The sequence below is a fragment of the Pelophylax lessonae genome, assembly GCF_965119305.1.
Source record: "Pelophylax lessonae genome assembly, chromosome: 3".
In the NCBI taxonomy this organism is placed as follows: domain Eukaryota; kingdom Metazoa; phylum Chordata; class Amphibia; order Anura; family Ranidae; genus Pelophylax; species Pelophylax lessonae.
In genome coordinates this window covers 506,621,305-506,648,335 of record NC_138770.1, presented here as the reverse complement: position 1 = coordinate 506,648,335, position 27,031 = coordinate 506,621,305, and the positions used below count along the sequence as shown (strand labels likewise).

At 40.7% G+C, this 27,031-nt stretch overlaps 1 protein-coding gene across 1 annotated transcript in view; it reads left to right on the top strand.

Moving 5' to 3' along the window:
- The window catches only part of TTC27 (tetratricopeptide repeat domain 27), a 747,788-nt gene that overhangs the window by 663,542 nt on the left and 57,215 nt on the right, over window positions 1–27,031 (top strand). The window contains exons 17-19 of the mRNA XM_082252288.1: window positions 2,004–2,169; window positions 3,927–4,124; window positions 18,497–18,608. Coding sequence (XP_082108414.1) covers window positions 2,004–2,169; window positions 3,927–4,124; window positions 18,497–18,608 — 476 coding nt within the window. The remainder of the gene's footprint in view (window positions 1–2,003; window positions 2,170–3,926; window positions 4,125–18,496; window positions 18,609–27,031) is intronic.

Genomic DNA, 27,031 nt, shown 5'->3' with positions numbered 1-27,031 from the left:
CGCTCTCAGGAGGCTAGGGGCGAGCATGCGCCGCCGGCGGTGCGCTTCGGCCCCCCCGCTTGTCAGCAGGGAAGCAGATGCGTGTGTCAGGCGGCTCCGATTGCCATCTGACACCTGCGATCGTTCCCCGCTGAGAGAGAAGAACGGTCAGCTGTTGTAAACACAGCTGACCATTCTTCTCCCTGCAATGATCATAGAGCCCATGTGATCCTTCTGTATAGGATCACATGTCTCTATGGTCATTTCAGAAGCCCCCCCCCCACAGTTAGAATCACTCGCCTAGGCTCACATTTAACCCCTTGACCACCCATAATGTTAACTTCTTCCATGCCAGTGTCATTAGTACAGTAACAGTGCATATTTTTAGCACTGATTACTGTAGTAATGTCACTGGTCCCCCCAAAAGTGTCAACTGGTCCCCCCCCAAAATAAAAATCGCACAGGTGATCAAATACCACCAAAAGAAAGCTCTATTTGTTGGAAAAAAAGGACATCAGTTTTATTTGGGTACAGCGTCGCACGACCCCGCAATTGTCCAATAAATTAACACAGTGCCGAATCACAAAATAGGGCCTGGTCATTAAGGGGGCAAATCCTTCTGGTCTTAAAGTGGTTAAAGCGGTATTTAAACAAAAAATAATATAATGAACCTTACCAATTTCTGTTTTTAGGCCTTTTTAGCTTTATTTTCATCGATTTCATCTTTTTTCACCATGCCACTTGGACATTTTTAGGGCTGTATCATAATACACATATTAGCAAATGCAAGGCAGCCCTATTTTGGGATACAATATTCTGTATTTTCAGATATCCTTGCAGGAAAACATAGGGGCACATATCTTTGAATAGGATGGGGAAATTTACAAAACCTGTCAGGCTTTTATTGCTATTTTTATACCTTCTTGAGAAATTTTGCCTATATTTCCTATTGTGTCACCAACACTGCAATTGAGAAGAATCCACCCAAAGAAGACAGAGCAATAAACACACTTTTATTAAAAATGCAGGGATTGGTTTGAACCTCTGTCAGGTTCATGTTGCTGTCATTGTCTTTACTGAAGAGATTTCCTTACTTCCTGGTGTGTCACAGAAAGCTGTGGGATATCTCCACCATTTCCACACACAGCAAAAAACTGGCCAAGGTTCTTACCCTTCTCCACTGTATCCTAGCTTAAAATAAAGTTTTGACGGGGGTTCCTCAGTAAGTCTGCTGCTGTGTTGAATTCTCTGGAATTCTTTGTCAAGAAAAAATAGTCTTTTGCATGCAGGTACAATGTATTGATCTCTGGATGGTATTAGGTGTTGATAAGTTGATGTGCTTGCCATCAATATCCTATGCTACTGTGTCTCAAAGGAAGAATTATTTATTTATTTTTTGCTGGAAGTGTGTGGTTTTATTTAGAATAGAAACATTCTGTTAAATATTTCAAGTACGCAGTTTCAACTAGAAGAGTTCAGGTCAGTTACCGCTACTATATTACATTTTCAGATGTTAAATGGAACGTAATTAAAGTGTTACAAATAATTAGTTTCCTTTTTAATTCAACATTCCAGAGCCACCCATTACATATTTTCCTACTGATGACTACCAAGGTTGTTCAAATAATGATGTAATGGCAACAATCAAATAGAATGAGCGTATGTCACTTCAATGGAATCTAACTGAAGCTTTATTTCGGCTTTAATTACAAATGTGTTATTTTCTGTCTAAAAACACTCTAATCTTTATAATTACAAATGTTGAACATTTTGATTAAACATTTTTAAATTCAAAACCCCTATCATTTGTTTCTACTGTCCAATTATTTAGGCAGAGAACTAGCTGTGTGCTGTAAAATGTAGATGGTGGGCTGAGTTACTTATTTCTTGGACATCCAAAAGAACATAAATGCAAAGTCAAATATATTCTTACTAAACATGAATTTAGTTCAGTAGCTTGCTCTACAACAAATGCACTTCTATTAAATAATCTGCTGTGTAATATTGTTTATTGTTCTTTAAAGGCACAAGGCTTTCCGAACACTTCAAGAGGCTATTAAATGCAACTTTGAACACTGGCAAATATGGGAAAACTATCTTCTAACCAGTACCGATGTAGGGGAGTTCAGTGAAGCAGTGAAAGCTTACCATAGACTCATGGACTTGCGGGGTAAATATAAAGATGTGCAGGTAGGCATAATCAAATATTTTTTATTTCCTTCCTTCCTTCCTTCCTATGGGCAAATTGTGCATCTAAATAGAGCTTAACCTTTTTATCAAAAATATACTTAACAGCACACTTGGCACATAAGAAAATCACAAAAATAATTACCCTTTCCAAGTATTTTTACCTTTTAAAGCTCACCTAAAGTAAAAAAAAAAAAAATACTTTGCTGTTGCTCCTTGATACTGCAATAAACCGGTAGCACTTACGACATTAAAACACCTACCTGTTGGCTTTCACAGGCTTTGTTCCTAATCAGCTGCTGAAAGTCATATTGCAGTCACAAGCTGAGTCTTGTAGGCTAAGTTACCTGCTGGCTTCTCTACATCTCTGGAGAATTTCAGAAGCATCTCACTACCATCGTTTTTAATTCTATTTCCACCCATATTGGAGCATTGGTTATTCCCACCCATCTTGAGTTGTTCATGCTTTTCTTGTTGCATTTTCTATAATATGTACTAAAATTAGATGGGAAGCATTAAACCCTCTTGTATTGGCAAGTGTATAGACCAGTGAGTAGGTCACCATTGAAATAAACAAGAAACCCTGGCTTATCTCTCTAGCATTAGCCAAAGTGTAAAAATCTATTGAGTGGACTGAATCTTTAGTTAGTTATTAAATAGCCAAATCTTACACCATTATATTACTATATCTTTCAGTGAGTACATAACCTATCCTTTTGTTTCACCATATTTAGTGAAACAGATCTTGGGTTAGCAAAATGAATAGTCAAACTGTGGTTCATTATTACACAAAAAATGTTCTGCTTTCTATTGATTAATGTTAGCCAGTTTATATTTAAATGTCCCTTGAATTGCTCATCTATATTTGACATGTTCAATTGCTCATACCAAGAAGCCATTTTATTAGAATACTTAGTCATGTAGTTTGAATTATTGTGCTACTGCATGCAGAAACAAATTGGTGTAATGTACAAAATATATATCATTTTTTACTGGCAGACATTGACACAGGGGAGTCACTGACAACTATGACATATAAATGGGAATGGAGGGCTCCCTTATTTTGACCATAAAGCATTTATGTTTACAGTGGTAAGCTTGTAAAGTAATAACATGTAGTTATAATGGTTCTGTAAAGCAGGAACATAGCCAAATCCACAGCTCCACTCAAGATTTGCCCCTCCAGAACATTGACAATCTGAGTGCCAGCTAGTGTAGTCCTTCTACACTCCCGATCAGAGTTAGGAAAAAAATGTGCAATATGTATCACCCACACTCCACTATTAGCTCCTCTTGCCGTATTTTTTAGTTATAAATAAAATGACTGCATACAATGTCTCCACCTGGAAACTGGCCTTCCTTGACATGTTTCACCACTCCTGGCATGCTCACAATGATAGGAGAAGTCCCCTATCAACAGTTCCTAAGACAATTAGCCCATCAGGAGTCTGTAATGTACAATACAGCTTATAGTGTGTGCGACAGCTAGGAATATTTAACATACAACATAGCTTATGGAGTGCAGGGTTATATAATGTACAATGAACAATTGTCAGTGCAGTGGTTAGGTGTATTTACCATACAGCATAAGAATGCAGAGGTTAAGGAGTATGTAAAATTGGCTTTGTTGACATGAAGCATGTGCCCCATGTGCTTAAGCCATTGCCTTTGCTGACATACCATTAAATCATTTGGTTTTATGCATTATCTTTTGTACCCCCTGTATTTTAAAGTAATTTCTACTAATTATTTTTGTGTAGGTTCTCAAAATCTTAGCTAGAGCAGTAGTAGAAGGAATCGTGGATTGCAAAGGAGAATCAACAAGCAATCTAAAAGGGAAGTTACAAGAATTGTTAGGGAGAGTAACATCCCAGGATTCAAGTGATGCCGAAATTTGGAAGATATATGCCAAACTTTATGGAAATGGTAAAAGTGAAAATGCAGAAGAAAATGAAAAGGTATTCTTTGAGACTTTTTGCATACCCACCTAAATAATTTAATAAAAACTTATGTAATGCTCTAAAAATACACTGTAGTACTACAAGAAAAATTATGAAATTGCCTTTTTTTCTTTTGACAAGAACAGCTTATATTTATATAGAGGAAGGATGGGGGGATATTTTGGGAAAATGTTAAATGGTAAAGAGCTCAGGGTGGGATTTGCTTATGCACTGATGTATACTGTTTGTGCAAATTAGCCACTTTCCGTCCACCCTATAGCAGTTTTACTGCTACAGGGTGCTGGCTGAGTGCAGGATCATGTATATTTACGTGATCCTGCACTTCCGGGTAGCCGGGACGAATGTGTGCCACCAGCGGCTCGCTACCGTTGTGGCAGGAGGCGATCAGTGGGTACCGCGGACTCGATCACCCGCTCATCATTCGTTACACAGGCAGATTGCCATTCTGTGAGTACAGAAGACATGGATCCTGTGTTCCTGCAAAGCAGAGACATGAATCCATGCCTTCACTTAGTAAAAGCACCTCCCACACAGTGCACAAACACTGGCTAGGCACACAGTTAACACTTTGATTGCCCCTGATGTTAATCCTTTTCCAGTCGAGATCATTAATACCGTGACCGTGCATATTTTTAGCACTGATCACTGTATTACTGTCACTGGTTCCCCAAAAAATTGTCAGTTAGTGGCTGATTTGTCCGCCACAATAGCGCAGTCCCACTATATGTCTCTAATCGCCGCCATTACTAGTTAAAAATCCATAAATAAATCCCATAGTTTGTAAATGCCATAACTTTTGCGCAAACCAGTCAATATACCCTTATTGGGATTTTTTTTTTTTACCAAAAATATGTAGCAGGATACATATTGGCCTAAAGTGACAAAGATATATTTTTTATTGGATATGTTTTGAATCAGAAAGTAAAAAATATTGTTTTTTTTTTTCAAAATTGTTGGTCTTTTTTGGTTTATAACGCAAAAAATAAAAACCGCAGAGGTGATCAAATACAACCAAAAGAAAGCTCTATATGTGGGGAAAAAAAAGAACTTTTATTTGGATACAGTGTTGCATGACCACGCAATTTTTACATGACAGTCAGCAATGGCAGCCCCATGTTTTTTTTTTTTTTATCATAGGTATGTTTTTAGATAAATCCCTATTGCTTTTTTTATCATGCCCCTTAGACCACCTGTAGTTACCAAATATAGATATTTTCTGATGGTTTCCTTATCCTGTTAATACTTTCTTCATGCCTTTATTTTTTTCTTTTGATGCACTTTAGCATTGTCTTTTAATTCCATTTTTTAGACTACATGATTGTCATGATCTTCATGAATGGAGTGTGCACTGACTTTTAAGGCACTCTGATTTTGGAAACACTTACAGAGGAATATAGCATTCAAAGTGAAACCCCAAATTGTAAAAGGGGTAAAGCATGGATGTCACATTTAACTACTTCCGGCGCGCGCTATAGCTGAAAGACGGCTGCAGCGCGGACTCACATTTTCGGGAGGCCGTCTTTAAACGGCCTCCCAGACACAGGCTCCCGCGAGCGCGCATCGGGGAAAAATCTGTGTTGGCCGTGTCCCTTGGACACAGCCAATCACAGATCGTGGTAAATGGCCAATCACAGCGGCCATTTACCACGTGATCAGGCCGTGCGATGAGAGATGATCTCATATGTAAACATATGAGATCATCTCTCATCGCCAGCGCTCCTTCCTCACACGGAGACTGCAGTGTGAGGAAGGAGGAGAGCCGATCAGCCGCTGGGGACACAGAAGAATGTAATCAGGGCACTGATCAGCAGTGCCCTGATTACACAAGGTACATTAAACACACTGCCCACCATCAGTGCCCACAGTGCCCACCATCATTGCCCACAGTGCCTGCCATCAGTGCCCCCCATCAGTGCCCACAATCAGTGCCCATCAGTGCCTGCTCATCTAGGCACTGATGAGCACTGACTGGCAGCACTATGGGCACTGAGTGTGGGCACTGATGGTGCTGTCCATCAGTGCCACCCATCAGCGCTCATCAGTGCCACCCGTCAGTGTCCATCAGTGTCATGCGCCAGTGCCCATCAGTGCCGCCCGTCAGTGCCGCCTCTCAGTGCCCAGCAGTGCCACCTCTCATTGCCTAGCAGTGCCGCCTCTCAGTGCTCATCAGTGCCGCCTATCAGTGCTCATCAGTGCCGCCTATCAGTGCTCATCATTGCGGCATATTAGTACCTCCTCATCAGTGCCCATAAGTGCCACCTCATCAGTGCCCATAAGTGCCACCTCATCAGTGCAGCCTATCAGTGCCCATCAGTGCCGCCTCATCAGCGCACATCAGTGAAGGAGAAAAATGTATTTATTTTCAAAATTTACTCGCAGAAAATAAGAAAAACGTTTTTTTTTCAAAATTTTCTGTCTTTTTTCTTTTTTTTGTAAAAAATAAAACCCCCAGAGGTGATTAAATACCACCAAAAGAAAGCTCTATTTGTGTGAAAAAAATGATAAAAATGTCCGCGCAATTGTCATTCAAAGTGTGAGAGCACTGAAAGCTAAAAAAGCTAAAAATTGGTCTGGATGGGAAGGGGGTTTAAGTGCACAGTAGGCAAATGAAAAACACTGGGTTAAATTTAGCAAAATCAATCTTCAAGTAAACCATATTATGCTGTAAAGGTTTGATTTTTTCTTAAAGATGTACATAACTGATGTATTGCATACCATACAGTAAAAATCATTTTGGAAGAAGGTCAGACTGATCGCTCAGAAATGTTTTAAAGTTTAGTGTTCCTGATTGCCTGGTATTCTTCCTCCTGCATCACTCATCCATACCTCTCAAGACACATAGGAAATCTGTACTGCGCCACCTCTCAAACGAAGCAAAGGCCTGCATCCCCTTAAAATGGAAGGATCCTGACCCCCATAGCCCTATGATTTTGCAAAATAGAGGATATAAACTGCATGGAGGACTTGGTCCTCTCAGCCTAAAATAAATATGAGACCTACAAAAACACCTGGTTTCACTGGAATGACTTAATCTTCTCTGACGAAGGGAAAGCCCAGCTAGCTAGGGACTATGGACTTACCCCGGCAGGGGAGGCCAAACTCAATCAATCTGATTCCCCCTGAGGGTGAGGTGCTTTTTTTGTTGTACCACTTCCTGCCCCTGCACCCCTCCCCCAGCCCCTCTTAATTTTTATTTTTTTTTTTTATTTTTCTCTTTTCCTGTTTTCCCCTTTATTCACCACTACTATAATCTCATCTTCATAATAATTAAAGCAAACACTCAGGGCTTGTATAGTGTTGGATCTGTTCTGAATCTTGCTTATCTCACCAATGAATAAGGAGGTTTCTTCTCTTACCTACAGCATGTTGTGACCCTCACACCTCTTGTGATATTGAGTTTTTTAATTTTTCAAATCTTATATTGTCCCATATCTTTGTAGATGTGACCTCCTCTACTAGTATGTACATGCTTTTGTGTGATTATAAATGAAGAAAAAATAAATTATAGTATAATGAAGTAAATCATAATAAGGAACTCATCTTGCACACAACCCTTACCAATCTAATATTGTGCAAACAATTGTGTTATATACTATTGCCTCATGCCAAAATATTACGTTTTTTCTTTATAAATACATGCAATCAAAGGTGTGTGTGCAAGGTGCAACTTTGCCAGCTGAAAAAAAGTTACAGGGGTCATTACTGCAGCTCCAACCTTAATCCAGGTATAACCACTTACACCCAAGAACATACAGGTGTGTCCTAAGGGGGGCAAGTGGTTAAAGTATTTTTCAACCCAAAAAAAAAAAATACAATATATTGCAGATTACCAAATCTTTAAATGTGGTGGCTGCATTAGCTTTCCTTTTTTTTAGGCGTTTTATTCTTATTTGGTGATCTGACCAGTACCACACTTCCTGACTTAGGGTGTCTCCACTCTGGATGGGGGAACAGTGGAGCCCACTTGGACAGCAGCATTGTCAGTCTGGAGAGACGGTAATGTAAGATGAACTAGCAGATTTAGAAGGATTTGAATTACAAAAGGAAGAAAAACTCCAGCTACATTTTTTTAGCAAACATTTGTTTTTCCTTTTAGGATAAAGGTTTTACGTAAATTAATTAAAGCTAACCATTGTAAGCACCCTTTTCAGGTTAAATACTTTGTACTAGCACTATACAAATAGAGAACTAAGACGTAGCCATGGAGTTTTTGAGGGACATACAGAGAAAAGAAAAAAACACTGATACAAAAGCAGAGTTTGTTATTGTTTAACAACATTAAAATCAAGCATAGGACTCTACAAAAGTCAAAACATTTACCTGCATGCTGCCAATTTCTGCCATTTTTTAAAAAATATTGTATTTGATGCATGCATTTGTTATACTTACCAAGTTTGAATAATGCACAATTTTGAAAATGGCGGCCTTCTACGTGTTTGGTGTCCATGCTGCTCAAGATGGGATGGAGATACCTCCTTTGATGTTAACTCCAGTTGATATTGTATTCTATAACTCCAAATAGCAACTGGGTTCTATTGTATTGATTCTTTTCACATGTACTCCTGAGGAAGATCATTCAATACGCATGCAGATTTTTCTTCAGAATCATTTACACTTATGTAAACCTAAAGAAAGACCTATTTTTAATGACTTTTGTAGAGTCTTATTCTTGTTTTTAATGTTGTCGGAGAACTGATTACGTAGCCATGGACTTTTTGAGCGACACATAGAGAAAAGCAAAAACAATGACATAAAAGCAGAAATGTGTATTGTTTAACAACATTAGAAGATTAGAACAACATTAGAATCAAGAATAAGACTAAGATTAAAAAGGATGAATGTGTATCCTGCCCTATAAGGATGAGGGCATATGTGTGTCCTGCCCTCTAGGCATATAGCGAGGGCAAATAGCAAACAGTATGCGTTCTGTGTGTTTGTCTCAACACACTAACTAAACACTTTTACCAGACAGCTTGGTTTGTTAAAAGAAGTTTACCAGACAACTTGGTTTGTTAAATGAAGTTGAAAAATAGCAGGTTTTCTGGCAGGATCACCAGATAGAAATAAAAGGAAAAAGCCTTACAAAAGAAAAATGCAACGATCACATCTAAGATTTGGTAATCTGCAATATAATACATTTTATTTTTGGGTTTAATAGCATTTTAATGTGCTAAGCCTCAATTATGCACTTGGATGTATAATCAACATAGCCTTCCCACTAAAATGCTATCACATAAGTGTTATTTGTATGTAACAAAGCAGAAGGGTAAAACTCAAAATCTAAGTATGCTTTTTTAATTTAGGAGAGCATTTTTTGTCTTTTTGACATTGCATTGCAATGTACACAAAATGCGCTTTGATAACTTCAAGTTAAAACAGACATTCCCACAATGGTATTTTTTTGGGGGGAAGGGAGTTTGAACAATAAAATTCCTAATGTCTGTCAGGAGTGTGTAGCGCTCTTGTTCCATCACAGCTGCTGGTCTCATTCTAGCATCCTGGTTTTGGCTATGATGCATTCTCCTGGTCTGCTTGATCACCTGCAAGGTGATTGATGTAGCCAGTCTCTGGGTGCAGACCAAACCAGATTTTAGCCAGCCAAGCCTGCAGTCCCATGCTCGTGATATTGTGTTGAACAACTTGACCTCCGAAAGGTTTACCCCCTTCATGACCAGGATATTTTTTGAGATACGGCACTGCGTTACTGACATTTGCGCAGTCGTGTGACACTGTACCCAAATAAAATTACCATTGTTCCCCACAAATAGAACTTTCTTTTGGTAGTATTTGACCACCCCTGCGGTTTTTATTTTTTGAGCTATAAACAAAAAAAGACAATTTTGGGGGGGGAGAGACAATATTTTTTAATTTCTGCTATAAAACATATCCAATAAAATAATGTAAAAAATCTCTTCATCAATTTAGGCCAATATGTATTCTGCTACATATTTTTGGTAAAAAAAAAAATCCCAATAAGCATATAGTGATTGGTTTGCACAAAAGTTATAGCACCTGCAAACTATGGGATATTTTTATCTATTTTTGTTTTTTTACTAGTAATGGTGGCGGCCAGCAACTTATAGTAGGGCTGCGATATTGTGGCAGGCAAATCGGACACCTAGCTGTCACTTTTTGGGGACCAGTGACACTAATACAGTGATCAGTGCTAAAAATATGCACTTTCACTGTACTAATGACACTGGCAGGGAAGGAGTTAACATCAAGGGCGATAAAGAGTTAACTGTGTGCCTAGGTTGTGCTTACTTACGGTGGAGGAGTTGCTTTGACTGGGGAAGGCAAAGATCTGTGTTCCTGCTTTGCAGGAACACAGGATCAAAGCCTTCCTCGCTGACAGAACAACAATCTGCCTTGTTTACAATAGGCAGATTGTTGTTCTGCGTGTGTCCTGTGTAATTGGTGGGCGGCGGCAGAACCGGAGGTGTCAGATCATGTACTAGGTACGTGATGTGGCGCAGTAAATGTACAGTGGGCGATCCCGGAAGTGGTTAACATGCGTCAAGCTCCCTGTTTGTCTGCCCTGTCTGCTGTTAGGATTTCTCTGTTTTATGACTTTGGATTGGAACTCAGACTATTTGCTGAGCTCTGTCTGCCTTTTTGACTACAGATTTTATTTACCCTGACTATTCTGAACCTTACCTGCCTTGTACGTGTTTGCGGTGCTCAGTTCGCATCTTTCTCCCCATGGTGGCCAGGCACTATAGCATTAAATATAAGTCCTGGGGCAACCAAGTATCGGTAGGGCTGCTTGCTTTATGGGAAAAGGGGCTGCTATAGATGAACAACACAGAATCCAGCTATAGTGCTTGATCACTTACATTAGGGGTAAGCCTGAAAATGTCATTGCATTTATTTATGTCAGTGTTTCTCACTCACAGAATAAATTCAAACATAATCCTGAGCAGCCAGCATTTTTTATAGAGGAACTGAAGTTCCAACGCTGTTCTCAAATAAAGGCAAGCAGAGAACAAAGGACTTGTCACCAGTATTGCCATTGGTATTCCTATAGCTGATCTTTCCCCATTACTGACTGACCATACTTAATTCTGTACTATGTATCTGTGCTTGTGTATGTATGTGTGTGTGTGTGTGTGTGTGTGTGGGAGGGGGTGAGATTAAGGCATCTTGGCAGAAACTGGGTTTTCCTTCCTCACGTCAGAAACTCCAGCAAGGAGCACAATGGACAGCACAGTAATAGTTCCTTAAAACTTACACTGTAGAGATATGGAGCTGAATGCACCCTAACATACCAGGTAGTGGGATAAGTTTTCAAATGGCACTCAAGTGGTTAACAAATGTCTTCCACTTTGCATTCGGGAGAAAGTTCCTTTCTTTAAAAAAAAAAAAAATGTGCATTACAAGTTGTCACAACCATTCTGAGAAATATATATTTTCCAAAAGATCCATGTTCTGTACCCCGTTGTTTTCATTAGCTCTAATTGTTTAGTAATATGGATCATATCAGGGAGTCTAGACTTTTTAGAAGAAATATTATAGACAGTACAGTTAAACATCTGTTGTACAGCTGTAGCAGTAAACGGTTTCTTTTTTTTTTGTTAGGCTTTTTTGAATTTATCTATCTACCTATGTTCTATATGTGTACGTATAATATATACTATATGTAAAGTGTATTTGTATATATACACTTAGAAATGACTGCCATGATAAAATTAATTATAATCTAGCAGAACATTTTATAACTATCTCAAAATTACACCACAGACAAACATCCAAGGAACCACAGGCTTAAACCCAAACTCTAGGCACAGTGAGGTTTACATTTCTTTAAAACCTTAATTTTTTCCGTAAGCCATATATAAAATGTAAACTATTTCTTATTAGAAAAGCTGTATCGAAGCTGCATGTGAGCTGCTGTGAAAAGAGCTCCCCTCCCCAAATAACAGCTAACCATTGTACCCATTACTCAAATCAGGGGATATGTAAATAGTTACCACTAGAGGTTTCATCATGAGTGCAAAAATAGGGACATTCATGTCTTGTTCCTTGATAAATATCAAAGAGTCCAATCTTAAGAGCAACTCTCAGGGTGGCATATGTTATTGATATCCATCATAGGCATAATGGTCCAAAACCCATACATTCCAAGACCTCCTTCATACCATCCCAGTCAACTGTCAAAGGCCTTTTCCATATCCATTGATACCATTACTCTGTGGTCCAGGTTAAGATGTTCAATTTGAAGATGAATAAAAAGTTTGTGCCAGTAGACATCTGAAGGATAAATCATGTTTGATCAACGGAGATGATTTTCAGTAGTCTTACTGATTTAAAACTTTGGTTAATATCTTGAAACTTACATTCAGTAGCGCTATTAGCCTTTAAGAAGAGCATAATTGTAAATCCTTCCTTGGTTTTAAAATATGATAACTTGTGCTTCTAGCATAGGGCAAGGTAAGATTCCTGTTTCCAAAGAATAGAGACTGCAAATGGGAGGCCATTGTTCCACATAGGGTTTGTGCCATTCTAAAGAAAACCTGTATGGCTTGGGTGTTTTATTATTTGGAAACAATCTTGTAACCTGCATAATGTCCACAGTAGTAGTCTTTAAGAGGACCTGTATAGAGAGAAAGAAATGCAGGGTTTGCATAGAGATCGCTATAATAGTCAACAAACCATAGGCGTTATTTCCAAAAAGTTGATAGTTACTGACCTCTTCACAGTTTTTATGCTGGCAATGGTAGTGTTTATCCTCAGTTCTGCAACCAAGCCATGCCAACTCATCCCCTTTCTGGAAAGATGTTTAAGTAAGTTTAGTTATAAGAATTTTAAGCCTTCGGAACTTGAGGAGACCAAGGTTTGATTACACTGATGGAGAGAATGCATCGGCTCAGCCAAGCTACTTTCAGCCTCCTGTAAATTTTAGAGAATAACTTCATGCTCTGTCCTTGTGAACTTAATAGCAGAGATGTATTACACAGACATAGCTGACTTAAAAGTATCCCATTCAACTTTCTCTGGAGCAGATTCTAGTTTCTCAGGCTAAAATGCCAATATAGGGGTAACCTTCCCTGCTACCATCTCTGTCTACAACTATCCCTAGGCCAGCCTCCACCCTGCTCTCCACGCCTAGTAGAAAAACTCAGAGCCAGTGATGGAGGATTGTGATCTGCAAGACCCCTAGACAAATATTAGGCATCAGACACCATCTGAAGAAATTCTTTGTTCCCAGATGTCAAATTAACCCTCAATAGGGCCCACCAAATTTGAGGTAAATGCAAACAACTTTGAGTCTTGGTATGCTTCTATCTCCACACCTCAGTGAGGAGTGTAGCCCTGGCCCATAGGGACAGAGCAGAGCAAGGTGGACTGTGAGGGCTTGTAGTGTTAAAAAATAAAAATTCCCAGTTCAATTTGCTAATCGGTTTGCTTACCAACCAAATTAACCTGTCTAACAGTTTGCTTCAAAACAGGGGTTTAGTTAGCACACATTTGCAAACGCATGTGTAAGCTGCAGGGCCACTCCATGGCACCCTGTATTACCTGCAGTCCTAACTCTAGTGAATTTATGAGAGTCTTCACAGTGGAAGCACATGCAAGTTAATGGATAGATAGGGGGCAGGTGAGCCTGAAGGTGGCCCATCCCTCCTAAAGGTACTTGGGGGCATAATGGAAGCCCAGCCAATGGTATTACAGCAAAGGCATTCAGTATGTCCACTCACCAGTATACATTAACAACGAAGAAAATAGCCTCTGTCCCCACCTATAACTGGCCTTCATGGCAAAGAACACATGGAAGGGCAACGCACATGAGACAAATCCCAGTTCAAGGCTCACCTGCCCCCTATCTATCCATTAGCTTGCATGTGCTTCCACTGTGAAGACTCTCATAAATTCACTAGAGTTAGGACTGCAGGTAATACAGGGTGCCGTGGAGTGGCCCTGCAGCTTACACATGCGTTTGTAAATGTGTGCTAACTAAAACCCTGTTTTGACGCAAACTGTTAGACAGGTTAATTTGGTTGGTAAGCAAACTGGTTAGCAAATTGAACTGGGAATTTTTATTTTTGTTTGTCTCATGTGCGTTGCCCTTCCATGTGTTCTTTGCTATGAAGGCCAGTTATAGGTGGGGGCAGAGGCCATTTTCTTTGTTGTAGTCGAGACCCATCGACTACATAGTAGTTGTAGTATGAGACCCATCCAGGATTTAATTACAATTTCCAGTGATCACCGGAGAAATTGGCATAAAAAGTATCAGTCTATGAATAATATCGTACTGCACCTGTAGATGAAAAGGTGAGGGGACATACACATTTACAACAGCTACTCTAGGAGAGGTGAGATCTAGAATCAAGACAACATAACATCTACGAGATCCAGAACCACCTGTTAATCTGTAAACCGCAGGAATTTTCCAATCAAAATAGCGACACACCTGGCAAAGAAATAATAACTCGTATGTAGACCTCTTTTGATCCAGGGGTGGAATAAAGCCAGTATTTTGATACCGTCCAAGTAGGCTTCCCATCGAAAAATGATATAAAATGTAATAGTTATGCTGATGCTATACCTAAACCTAAAAAAAAAACAGTTTGCGTTTTTCCCTAAACTGTACCCAATTTGTAAGTGTAATTATGCTTATGCAAAGAAAAGTCCAACAGTCATTGAGTAATCACCCATTTTTAGGGAGCCCAAGAGTGTATGGCAATTGTCATCATCCAAGCAAAAGTAGGTGGTGAGGTTTGATCCCCACAGCCTGCCAAAGCAGGATGATAATGCCATTTAAGAGAACTTGCTAGGATTCAAAAGGGGTTAGGTGGGAGACAAAGCTCCTAATCTAGCTATCAATCAGTAATCATAATTTTTTACTTTTTCAAGTATGATTACTGATGGATAGTTGTAAATTCTAAACACCAACCTATGCAATATACCTATGTACAGTATCTCACAAAAGTGAGTACACCCCTCACATTTTTGTAAATATTGTATTATAACTTTTCATGTGACAACACTGAAGAAATTACACTTTGCTACAATGTAAAGTAGTGAGTGTATGGCTTGTATAACAGTGTTAATTTGCCGTCCCCTTAAAATAACTCAACACACAGCCATTATTGTCTAAACCGCTGGCAACAAAAGTGAGCACACCCCTAAGTGAAAATGTCCAAATTGGGCCCAATTAGCATTTTCCCTCCCCTGTGTCTCAGGTGTGAATGGGGAGCAGGTATGATAACTTTGGTGTTATCGCTCTCACTCTCTCATACTGGTCACTGGAAGTTCAACATGGCAACTTATGGCAAAGAACTCCCTGAGGATCTGAAAAAAATTTTTTTGCTCTACATAAAGATGGCCTAGGCTATGAGAAGATTGCCAAGACACTGAAACTGAGCTGCAGCATAGTGGCCGGCACCATACATCAGTTTAACAGGACAGGTTCCACTCAGAACAGGCCTCGCCATGGTCGATCAAAGAAGTTGAGTGCACGTGCTCAGCATCATATCCAGAGGTTGTCTTTGAGAAATAGACGTATAAGTGCTGCCAGCATTTCTGCAGAGGTTGAAGGGGTGCTGGGTCAGCCTGTCAGTGCTCAGACCATATGCCGCATACTGCATCAAATTGGTCTGCATGGCTGTCATCCAAGAGGGAAGCCTCTTCTAAAGATGATGCACAAGAAAGCCCTCAGTTTGCAGAAGACAAGCAGACTAAGGACATGGATTACTGGAACTATGTCCTGTGGTCTGATGAGACCAAAATAAACTTATTCGGTTCAGATGGTGTCAAGTGTGTGTGGCGGCAACCAGGTGAGGAGTACAAAGACAAGTGTATCTTGCCTACAGTCAAGCATAGTGGTGGGAGTGTCATAGTCTGGGGCTGCATGAGTGCTGCCGACACTGGGGAGCTACAGGTCATTGAGGGAAACATGAATTCTAACATGTACTGTGACATACTGAAGCAGAGCATGATCCCCTCCCTTCAGAGACTGGGCCACAGGGCAGTATTCAAACATGATAACGACCCAAAACACACCTCCAAGACGATCACTGCTTTGCTAAACAAGATGAGGTTAAAGGTGATTGACTGGCCTAGCAGGTCTCCAAACCTAAACCTATTGAGCATCTGTGGGGCATCCTCAAACGGAAGGTGGAGGAGAGTAAGGTCTCTAACATCCACCAGCTCCGTGATGTTGTCATGGAGGAGTGGAAGAGGACTCCAGTGGCAACCTGTGAAGCTCTGGTGAACTCCATGCCCAAAAAGGTTAAGGCAGTGCTGGAACATAATGGTGGTCACACAAAATATTCACACTTTAGGGCTCAATTTGGACATTTTCACTTAGGGGTGTACTCACTTTTGTTGCCAGTGGTTTAGACATTAATAGCTGGGTGTTGCGTTATTTTGAGGGGACAGAAAATTAACACTGTTATACAAGCTGTACATTCACTGCTTTACATTGTAGCAAAGTGTAATTTTTTCAGTGTTGGCACATGAAAAGATATAATAAAATATTTACAAAAATGTGAGGGGTGTACTCACTTTTGTGAGATACTGTATGTATTTTTTACTTTAAGATTCAAATTGCATGTAATAAGGCATCTGTCATTTGAAAATGTGAAGTCCTGAAGAAGTGGTAAGGACTGTGAAACGTGTTGACTTTTTGGATAGATGACAATTGCCATTTGCTACTTCTATACCTATAAAATATCTATATATGGTGATACCATTTTGGATCTTTGATTTATATGACTTTTTTATATTTGAGATGACTCTTTGTAATAAAATATACGTTTTTTTTTAATTCAGTGTTATTTTGATACTGATGGGTCATCCTTGAACAACCTTCACTTTCTTTTATTCCTTCATGCTTTATCCATAGGTTTGCCACCTTGGATAGGCTTAATCTTTTAACGCAGGTCACCCCATCTCACCTCACTTTAGGAGAAATTCGACTTGTGGGGAACAGATCAGTAGATAAACGGATAATTTCAGATAGGATATCTGGAGCTCCTCTTTTTTGATATATATATTTATGTAATTACATGCTGTCAACTTGATTTGTTTGGAATGTAGCTGGTTGGTTTGAGAGGAGCTTATTTTCATTAAAAACCTGTAGATGTTGCTAAACTAAAGTAATTCTGCACAATAAAATTGTTATTGATGTTGTCCATTACTGCTTTGCTTCTATTTTTAAAAATGTGCTGCTAAAGCTAAGCTGGCATCTCATGGGATAACACTTCTTTTCTTCAATACTGTTTTTTACAAATAAAACCCACTGGTGCAGTCTTACCTAGATCATTATTCTCATTATTATTTGACAAATGCAATGACATTTGTACAAGTGTTCTCTGTTGTATAGTCTCATTTATTTCACATGAACTGATTTATTCACATATTTTACGACTATTACGTTTTAATTCCCTCTTTTTTAAAATAAAACTATTCACAGCAGCAGTTGTTGGATTCCCAGGATTGCAGGTGAAGATGTCACAAACATTAAAAAAAAAAAACTGTAGCATAGACTTCAGAAACTAAGGGACATCCTGATTACCATCCAAATTTGTTGATTTTCTTGAATCATATTCCATAAATTCTAAATGCTAGTGTCTAAATGATAGACAATGTGGGCTATGTGGGACTTTAAATGAGACACCGGCAGGTATGCCCAGTGTCTCCATCCCTGTATCGGAAAAACCAAATTGAAACGGATTAAAAGAGGTGCATGGAAGCCAGCCAGCCCCCAGTCTGATGTACTCACCCTCCAGTCTGCCACCAACCAAGTAGACCTGTCTCAATATACATAAAGAACAGGGGTTTAAATGATAAGTTCACGTTTTTAAAAAAAAAATGAAACTTTTTTTGCAGGTAAAAAAATGTGCCATTATTATTTTTTGTTGCAGAAGCCTAGAAAACAGATCTCTGATGCCATGCAGGTCTCCTGCACACTGTCAGTATATCGGCTTACCCGTACATTCCATGCTCCCTGACAGGAAGACTCAATGAACTACCACGGCACTTCACAGCACTGTAGTAGTTCATTGAGAACTACAAGCCAAAAGCCGTCAAGGGTGTGGGGGCTTGAAGTTCAATCAGACACTCGGAGCCCCACATGTCCGCACTGTTTTTTAAACAGTGGCAGCTATTATGGGGAACTTCTCCCCGTACTGCTTCCAAAGGGGGGGGGGGCAGCGGCTGCAGCACTGGGAACATGTTACATGTTCCACCCTAAAATTGGGTGGAACATGTAACATGTTCTCAAAGTTGAACTTATCCTTTAATATGAGTGAACAGTTTGTAATAACGTAAATGTCTGTGAAACCTATTAGTTTCATTATTTTAGTAGTTGTATACAGTTTTGTTCCTGACACTTTCTATTTGTTTAACATATTTTTTATTTGCAGGCCTTGCAGTTCTTGTCAAAAGCACATAAATGTGAGACTCAAAAGAGTGGTTGGGAAAATGACATTTCAGCATTCAAAGAGATAATAAAAGGGGCAATTGACCTTGCTCATGGTAAGTTCCTTTTTTATTATGATCATTTCTAGGTTGTTGTGTCCACTGGGCATTTCATTAGCTTGGTTATATACTCAAAAATGATTCAAAGCTATCAAAGCAAGGTTCAATAAATAGCTGCTGTTAAAGAGGAAGTAAAGGCTGTTGGTTTTTTATTCTTTTTTTTCTTACCTGGAAAGTAAAGGCATATTGTGCTAGTATGCATCGCATACTAGCACGTTATGTGACACCTCCAAACTTGCTGGAGGCCGCATTCATCTTCGCCCCCGTCTTCCTTCCAGGATATATATATATATATATATATATCCCCAATAAATGTGGTTATGTTGTAATTAAAAACCATTGAAAATATTTTTAACCAGTTTACTACCATCATACATTTAGGAACGGTGTAGTAGTAGACCTTTAAAAAATATCCTAAGGCAGCCATTGTGCCCATGAATGATTGTGATCTGAGCCATCATTAGACAGCTCAGATCACAGAAAAAATGTACAGAGCTAATTAGATCAGCTCTGCACATTATGATGCTGTGAGCATTTGGTGTGGAATTTGAGAGGCTTTGTGGATGCAGATTACATACTTGAAGGGATCAGCAGCAGCACGTTCATGACCAGGGTTGTAATTGCTTGTGAATTTGTTTTTAACGTTTGCACCCTCCTCCTCTCCTGTACTTCCTATTTCCATGCAATCTCTATGTGACCTGTATATTTCATCACCTCCCTTATTCTACATATTAACCCCTCATCTCTATCTTCCCACTTTATGTAAGCTGTAAATTACATCCTTCACTGCCTTCTCCCATTGTGAGTGGCCTATACATTAGTCCCTTCATGATGAGGGTAAAATAAATCCTAAGGACTGAACACAGTTTTGCAACTTTGACGTGTATTAGTAAAACGACATATCTTCGCAACTACTTAGTGTATCCAGGTGGATTATACCTTGTTTTTTAGGGCAGATTGGGTTTTTAATTGGTAGCAAATGGTAATGGATATCTCCGGATTTCTATGTATGTTTCTGTATGTTTCTCTCCATTCAGAAGGAAAAAAACACATGGGCAAGCTGTACAGTGACATATCACTGTCGCAGCTGATCAGAGGCTATCACAGTGATCAGGGAGGCCTTGTTTCCAATCTTTTGTACAAGACACTGGGCTCTTGGTAGGAGCCTGGTCTCTGTGTTCGAAGTGTGCTGTGCAGCATGCTTCCAGCACAAACACATATATGCAGCCTCACCAAAGAAGACCCACTTTGGTGAAGCCACAAATATGTTTGCAGGCAGTGGCAAGAGGTTAATAATTCATTGTATCTAGTGCACCATTACTAAACTTAACCGCTTCAATACCAGCAGGTTTTTAATTTTAAAACATTAAGGCAAAACAATGAGATTACCTTGGTGGTGTCTATTGGGGGTTTCCCTACTGTCTGCAATTTTTATTTCATGTTTGTCCAATTTTTAGTTTTTTCCCTTTTTATATAGTAAAAAAAAATTACAAACACAGTTGTTATTGAATACAACCAGAAAAAAAGTTCTATCTGTCTAAAAATAAGTTATATAAAATTAATTTGGGTACAGTGTTGGCAAGCTATCACACCACTGAGAAATGGATAGGTAATAAAGGGGTATTATGGGCTGGTATTCCGTAAATACAACTGGGGTAATTCCCAGATTTCATCTTACAGTGGTTGTAATGGCAGACGTTTTTTATCTTAATGCATTATATTCATTAAGATACCTTCTGTGTGCAGCAGCCCCCCAATACTTACCTGAGCCCACCTCGATCCTGCAAAGTAATACGATAGACTCGACTGTCGGGTGCCATTGGCTCCCTCTGCTGTCAAAGTCAGTAATCAAATGAGGGGGGCGGGGCTGAGTTGTGGCTCTGTGTCTGAATGGACACACACAGATTGTGGCTCTGCTTGGGTGGGTGCAAGCTGTTTGCTGTGGGGGCACTCAGCAGGAGGGAGGAGCCAGGAGCGCTGAAGAGGGACCCCAGAAGAGGAGGATCTGGGCAGTGGTTTTGCACAGAGCAGGTACATATAGCATGTTTGTTGTTATTAAAAAAAGCAAGGTTTTAGTGTCACTTTAATATTAGTCTGTTAGAACCCCCCGAGTAGAGACAAAGAGGGAGGGAAACATTAGGAGCCAATCAGGTGTGTTGCATACATTCAAATGTAACATGTTCACTGAACGAAAGGGAAGGAAACAATCATCTGTCTGCTGCTCCTTCATTGTCAATTCACAGGCAAGAGGGAGGGAGGGAGGTAAGTGACCTATTTGTTCTGTATATGAATGCAAAGCTTCCTCTGATTGGCTGGGTTGGAGGTCATGACATCATCAAGCCACCTCTCCGCTTGGGTGTGAGACCGGAAGTCTTTGTCTCACAGCCAGGACCCAGCACTGTGTACTGTATGTACCTAAAGCTACATGCAGTACATACATTTCATAGAGCTTTCTAACTGCTCTTGTTTTGATAAATTCCTAGCATTTTACCAGTAAATATCAGTTTTGTGTGGAAAGGCCTTTTAAAGAGAAAACAATAAAGTGCTCCTAAATGTGACCCTATCCTGGCGTCAAATGTTTCCAATAACTGAAGTGCAGGCACACTGTGGTACCTACAAATAACCAATGTTGGTCTTCAAAATCATGGAGATTCAGACCTCTGTACAAGTAAAAATTAAGCACTGCTTCTTTCTGGTGCTAAGCCATTCTCCTCTTATTCAGTTAATACCAAAATGTTCACAGAGACACATGGATTGATTTGAAACTAACATGCACTTGCAGACACAAGCAGCCTGTACTTGGGTTCCATTGTTACCTTTGGAAACTCTTTAAAACATTTTTTTTTTTTAGGTAGGCATTCTTTGTTCATTAAAATTAGGTGACTTTAGTCTTTGGGATTTCAAGAGGTGAAAAAAAATGCAATGCATTGTTTTAGAGCTGTAATTTCACTCAATAATATTCTCAGTCACCTGATATTGGAGACCTCTCTCCTGGTCTTCTGATAGTGGCTGCAATTCTGAGTATTTAAGAGGTATCACTGGGCTGCAACAACACAGACTCAGGTGTATAGTACAATGTATGTTTAAACATAAATCCCTGCCTCCTTTTTTTGCAGTGCTAGAATTCGTTTCTGCATGCCTCCCACGTGACCAAGTTGACGCATGGGTATTCGTATTCTATGGGTATTCTATGGGTATGGGTATTCGTTTCTGCATGCCTCCCACGTGGCCAAGTTGACGCATGGGTATCTAGCAAAAAAAAAAGGTGCATCACTATGACTGAACCTTTTTCTTGGCAGGGCAGCAGAATGGAGTGACAGCCTGAGGTATATGTAAACATTAATGAGGTTCTTCAGTCTTTGCAAAATAAATTAAAATTCAGCAGCTACAAATACTGAAGTAGTACAATAATAAAAAGTCACTTTCTTGTCCAGGGATCCAGCGCTATCCTCACAGGCCAGTTTCTTTCCAGTCTTTGGGTTGCCTGCACTTCTTGTGCCTGCTCCCTACTGCACATGCATGGCTCGTGCTGCACTTTGTGAATAGACCCCCAACCTCCTGGGACCTGTAACATGTCTTAGTAGGTTGTGAGGGGGGTTGAGGGTGATGAACTTCCATTAAGATTGCCTAGTTGATCCCAGCAGAAGAGGGATCAGGTACCTTTCAAAACTCCAAAGAAAAAAAAATGGTGAGGGGGGAGGGAGGAGATAAAGCATAGCTTCCATTTTACGGTGAAGTTCCATGGTAATAGTGACCTTCTGTTATTTGGTCTGTTAAATAAACCAGTGCTAGGGTTTTGTTATATCTGTTTCATAATTTCAAGAACAAAAGAACAAAATGCTGCATTGGTCTCCTTGTTCCCAGTTCTCTCTGTGTTGTCCAGACAAACTTCCTGACCTAAGGTAAAAATGATATTCCTTCATAGAGGCAATACTCTTTAGGACAGCAAGCATGTTACTTCTAGCTGGCTCACTATTTGAAAATAACAAAAATAAAAAGCTTGAAAAAAGTAAACAAATGCAGCGACTGCATCTTATGACTCAGTGGTCCCCAACCCTGGTCCTCAGGGCCCACTAACAGGCCAGGTTTGCAAGACAACTGAAATACATCCCAGGTGATCTAATTTGCTGCTCAATGATTGCAGTATTCTAGTCTGCATCTCCCCAAGGTAATACTTAAAACCTGGCCTGTTAGTGGGCCCAGAGGACCGGAGTTGAGGACCACTGTTATGACTGGTAAAATTGCATATTTGTTCCTGAGGTTGGATACACTCTAAGGCTCCAAACACGGCAAGTCGAGTTAATACCAAAGACCTCATTTTTGGTCTCATCTGACCACAGCACTTTCTCCCAATCCTTCTCTGAATCATTTGGATGTTCATTGGCTTGACTGTACATGTGCCTTCTTGAGGAGGGGAACTCACCGTGTTTGGAGGAAGAAAAATGCTGACTTATGACCCTAAGAACACCATCCCTACAGTCAAGCACAGAGTCGGAAGCATTATGCTTTGGGGCCATTTCTCTGCTAAAGGTACAGACCGATTCTGCCACATTGAGGGGCCAATGAATGGGGCCATGTATTGTAAAATATTGGATGAGAACCTTCTTACCTCAGCCAGAACACTGAAGATGGGTCATGGATAGGTCTTCCAGCATGACAATGATCCAAACATACCGCCAAGGCAATAAAGGAGTGGCTCAAGAAGAAGCACATTAAGGTCATGGTCTCTAGACCCTAATCCTATTGAAAATTTAAGTAGGAAGCTGAAACTTCGAGTTGCCAGGCAACAGCCAAGAAACTTTCAGGATTTAGAGAAGATCTGTAAAAAGGAGTGTACCTAAATCCCTCCAGAGATGTGTGCAAGCCTGGTCACTAACTACAAGAAAGGTCTTACCTCTGTGCTTGCCAACAAGGGTTTCTCCACCAAGTACAGTACTAAGTCATGTTTTGCTTGGGGATCAAATACTTATTTTACTCACTGAACTGCAACTTAATTTATAGCATTTATTTGTGTTTTTTGTTTCTAGATTTTTTTGTTGATATTCTGTTTCTATCATTTAAAATACACCTATGATAAGAAAACTATAGACCCTTTATTTCTTTTTAAGTGGACAAACCTACAAAATCTGCAGGGGATCAAAGCTGATTGGCGTGATAAGGAAGATAAGCATGTGCTAATGGAACCAGCATTAAGGTGAACCTGTTTCTTTGCCCTACATGGTAAGCTCAGGTTCATTTTAAGCCCACATGTACTAATAAATAAAGCTGATATAAACTGTGTTAGAGCACGGACAGCTTAAAAAACAGATTTATTTAGGAGGGCTTGGGTATTGATTGTTTTTTTGTGTTTAAAATATTTTAGAGTGAACTTTTCAGTGCCCTAAAAGTCTTTGAAGTAACTAAAGTTCTGCAGTACATGCATTTTGTGGTGCCTGCAAGTATTTGTTTTTCCCTTTAGATTGATTGCTGTGTCCCTGTGCTTTCTAAATGCATCCTCAACTTCTGTAACTCCAGAATGAGCTAAAAAATATAGGTTGTCAGTTGCTGTTCTGCTGACCTAGGGGCATTAATACGTTCTGAAGGTGAGAGAATGGCAACTAGAAAGAGAAGTCAGTAATGTCAACCTCCATGATTTTTATTTACTCTGAGTTTATTAAAGTTTTTGCACAGATAAGTAGGGATACAGAAAAAAGAAAACTAGGATATGCCAGGGTAAGACTGGTACAATGTATGTGTAACATATACAACAATTTTGAATAGATAACATGGATACCACACCTATGACAAAACTATTTATATGAAACCTCCATGTTTTTTATGAAAAGCCCCCCTTTCTGTTGCTAAGCTTCAATCCTTTTTTAAGCTGTCAAATCCTAGATTCTCTAATGCCCACAGAAGTCTTGGCATTTACATTTAACACAGGGGATGAGTTTAGCTACAAGGAATAATCCAAACTCTGGAAAAATAGACAACCATATACAACCTTTATTGGTTGAACTAGATGGATGTGTCTTTCTCTATCGCTCATTGACAGACGTAGTCCTCGGTGATACAGCACCTTCGGGTTATGTTGCCTCCACAGGAGCAGGACTAGACAGGAAATAAAAATGCTCTGGCCACACCCCAGGGGCAGTCCCCGAGGGTATATCCTCTCTCTCTCCGCCACAGAAAATCAGTTTTTTTCTGTCTAGTCAGGAGTAAGGACCTAGATACCTTGCTGGGATCTTCGGTCCTGGCAGGATTTTTTTCTTAAAAAGATTTTTTAGACAGCTTTTTTCTCCAGTGTTCCTGTGAGATCTTCAAGCAAGAAAGCTGAACTGGGCGACGGGCTGGATGTTGAGATCCGGTGGTCACCCCAGTTCAGCCTACGAGCGCGTGCAGGCCATAGCTCCGCGCTGGGTCGGCCGCGACATAGTCCCACTGGAGGGACTGACCCCGCGAGTTAAACGTCTCGCTGAAACGCCAAGGACCATGAGTCACGGCGTCCGTATTGGTCGACAGCCCTCCTGCCCCGGTGGAGAGGGGTACTGTCAGGAGTTGGTGCCCGCCTGGTTCCGGTATGGTGAGTAGCATGTTCCCCCTTTTCCCCTGACGGGTCTTGTGGTGAACGCGGGCCCCTCTCTGTATGGTAAGGATGAGTTCCCCTCTATCCTATAACGTGGCACAGATCCCCCTACTTTGAGTGTGATTTTATGTGCAAAAAGCTAGGAGGCTTGGTTTGGGAGCTGACAATCTAATTGTAAACATGTTAAAAAGATTGTAATTAGTGGCAGTATTGGTATCTTACTGTGATAATATAAGTATCCTACCAGTCAGTAGCCACGGACATGTAGACTGCTTCCTAGTCAAGTCTCCAGCGATAGCAGGCCTTCCGAACGGCCATGCGGTCCGCCAGGGCCGGTACCGCCGACCAGGCTAAATCCCCATGTAGAGAAGGTGTTGTGATGCTCTGCAGTCACGCCGCTATTCGGTACCACCGCCGCCATTGTTTGCTAGATCGCACGAGGCCGCCATTTTGGCGTAGCCTCGTGTCTCCAGCATGGAGGTGGCCATGTTTGAGGTGATCCAAACACCTCGTGGAGCTAGGGGAGGCGCCGGAAGGCGTGCAGAGGGGCGGAGCCGCCTCCTTTCTTCCTGGGCAGCCAGCCAAAAGACTTCCTGTTTGTGAACACAGCGCTGTAACCTGTTGCAGTGAACTCTGAGCATCAAGTGGTGAGCCTGGGGGTCTATCTCTCTCTCTCTCTCGATCGATAGGGATCCCTAGCAGGTAACACTGAGGGGCTTTTGTGGCGCTGGGGGTCTGAAAAAAAAAAAAGTTTTTTATTTAAATTTGAATTGTATTTTCCGGGAAATTACTGGAATAATCATGGACCCTGCCACACAAATACCCCCACCTGTTTCCCTCGAGGGGGCCACGGGACCCGCCGGTGCACAGAGTATGGATGCATTTACAGCAGTTTTGGAGTCTTTGGTGGCTCGGGTCGAGGCAGCCTGTCAGGGACGGGGGTCAAGAAAGCCACCCCCGCCTACCCCTATATTATCTGACACCTCTGACTCAGATTCAGAGATGGTCACTGCAGCTGCAGGTCCCTCTGCAAGGGCTGTTATCTCAGGTAAAGCTCCCTCAGACAGTGAGGAGGACATTCTTTCTCCCGCTATAATTCAGGAAGAAGCATTGGTGGACGCACTAGTTGTGGCGGTGCGGGAAACCTTAAGACTTGAGGTTTCACCGGCAGAGGCAACTGAAACAGAGATTCCCTTTGGTACTAACAAGCCCATTAAAACAGTGAAGGTTTTTCCTGTACCCAAGTGTTTTGGTAATAAAATTAAAGGAGAATTCTAAGCGTACCTTTACTATTTCCAAGCGTATTGCTAGACGCTATCCGTTTGAGGAATCCCTCATTAAGAAATGGACGGTACCACCAGTGGTGGATCCACCTATTTCCAGGCTGAATAAAACCACGGTTATCCCAGTGGAGGACACTTCGTCCTTTAAGGATCCGGTGGATCGAAAGATGGAAGCGGAGTCCCGCACTATCTTCTCCCTGATAGGGTCAGCATTTAGACCAGTAATTGTTATTGGTCTAGTTTCCCAGACACTAACGGAATGGGCGAGAGTGGTACGCCAAGACCTAAGGGGAAAAGATATCCCCCAGGGAACATCTGATTTGATGGAACAGATTATACAAGGGCTACAGTTTGTCTGTGACGCAGCCTTGGATGCTACCCCCCTATTAGGGCATGCATCTACGTCAGTGGTAATCCTCAGACGTGTGCTGTGGTTAAAATGCTGGTCAGCTGACCTAGGTTCCAAAAAGACCTTGACGAATCTCCCCTTTCAGGGGAATCGCCTATTTGGGGCCACCCTAGATGAAATTATTAAGGACGCCACTGGGGGCAAGAGCACTTTCTTGCCACAG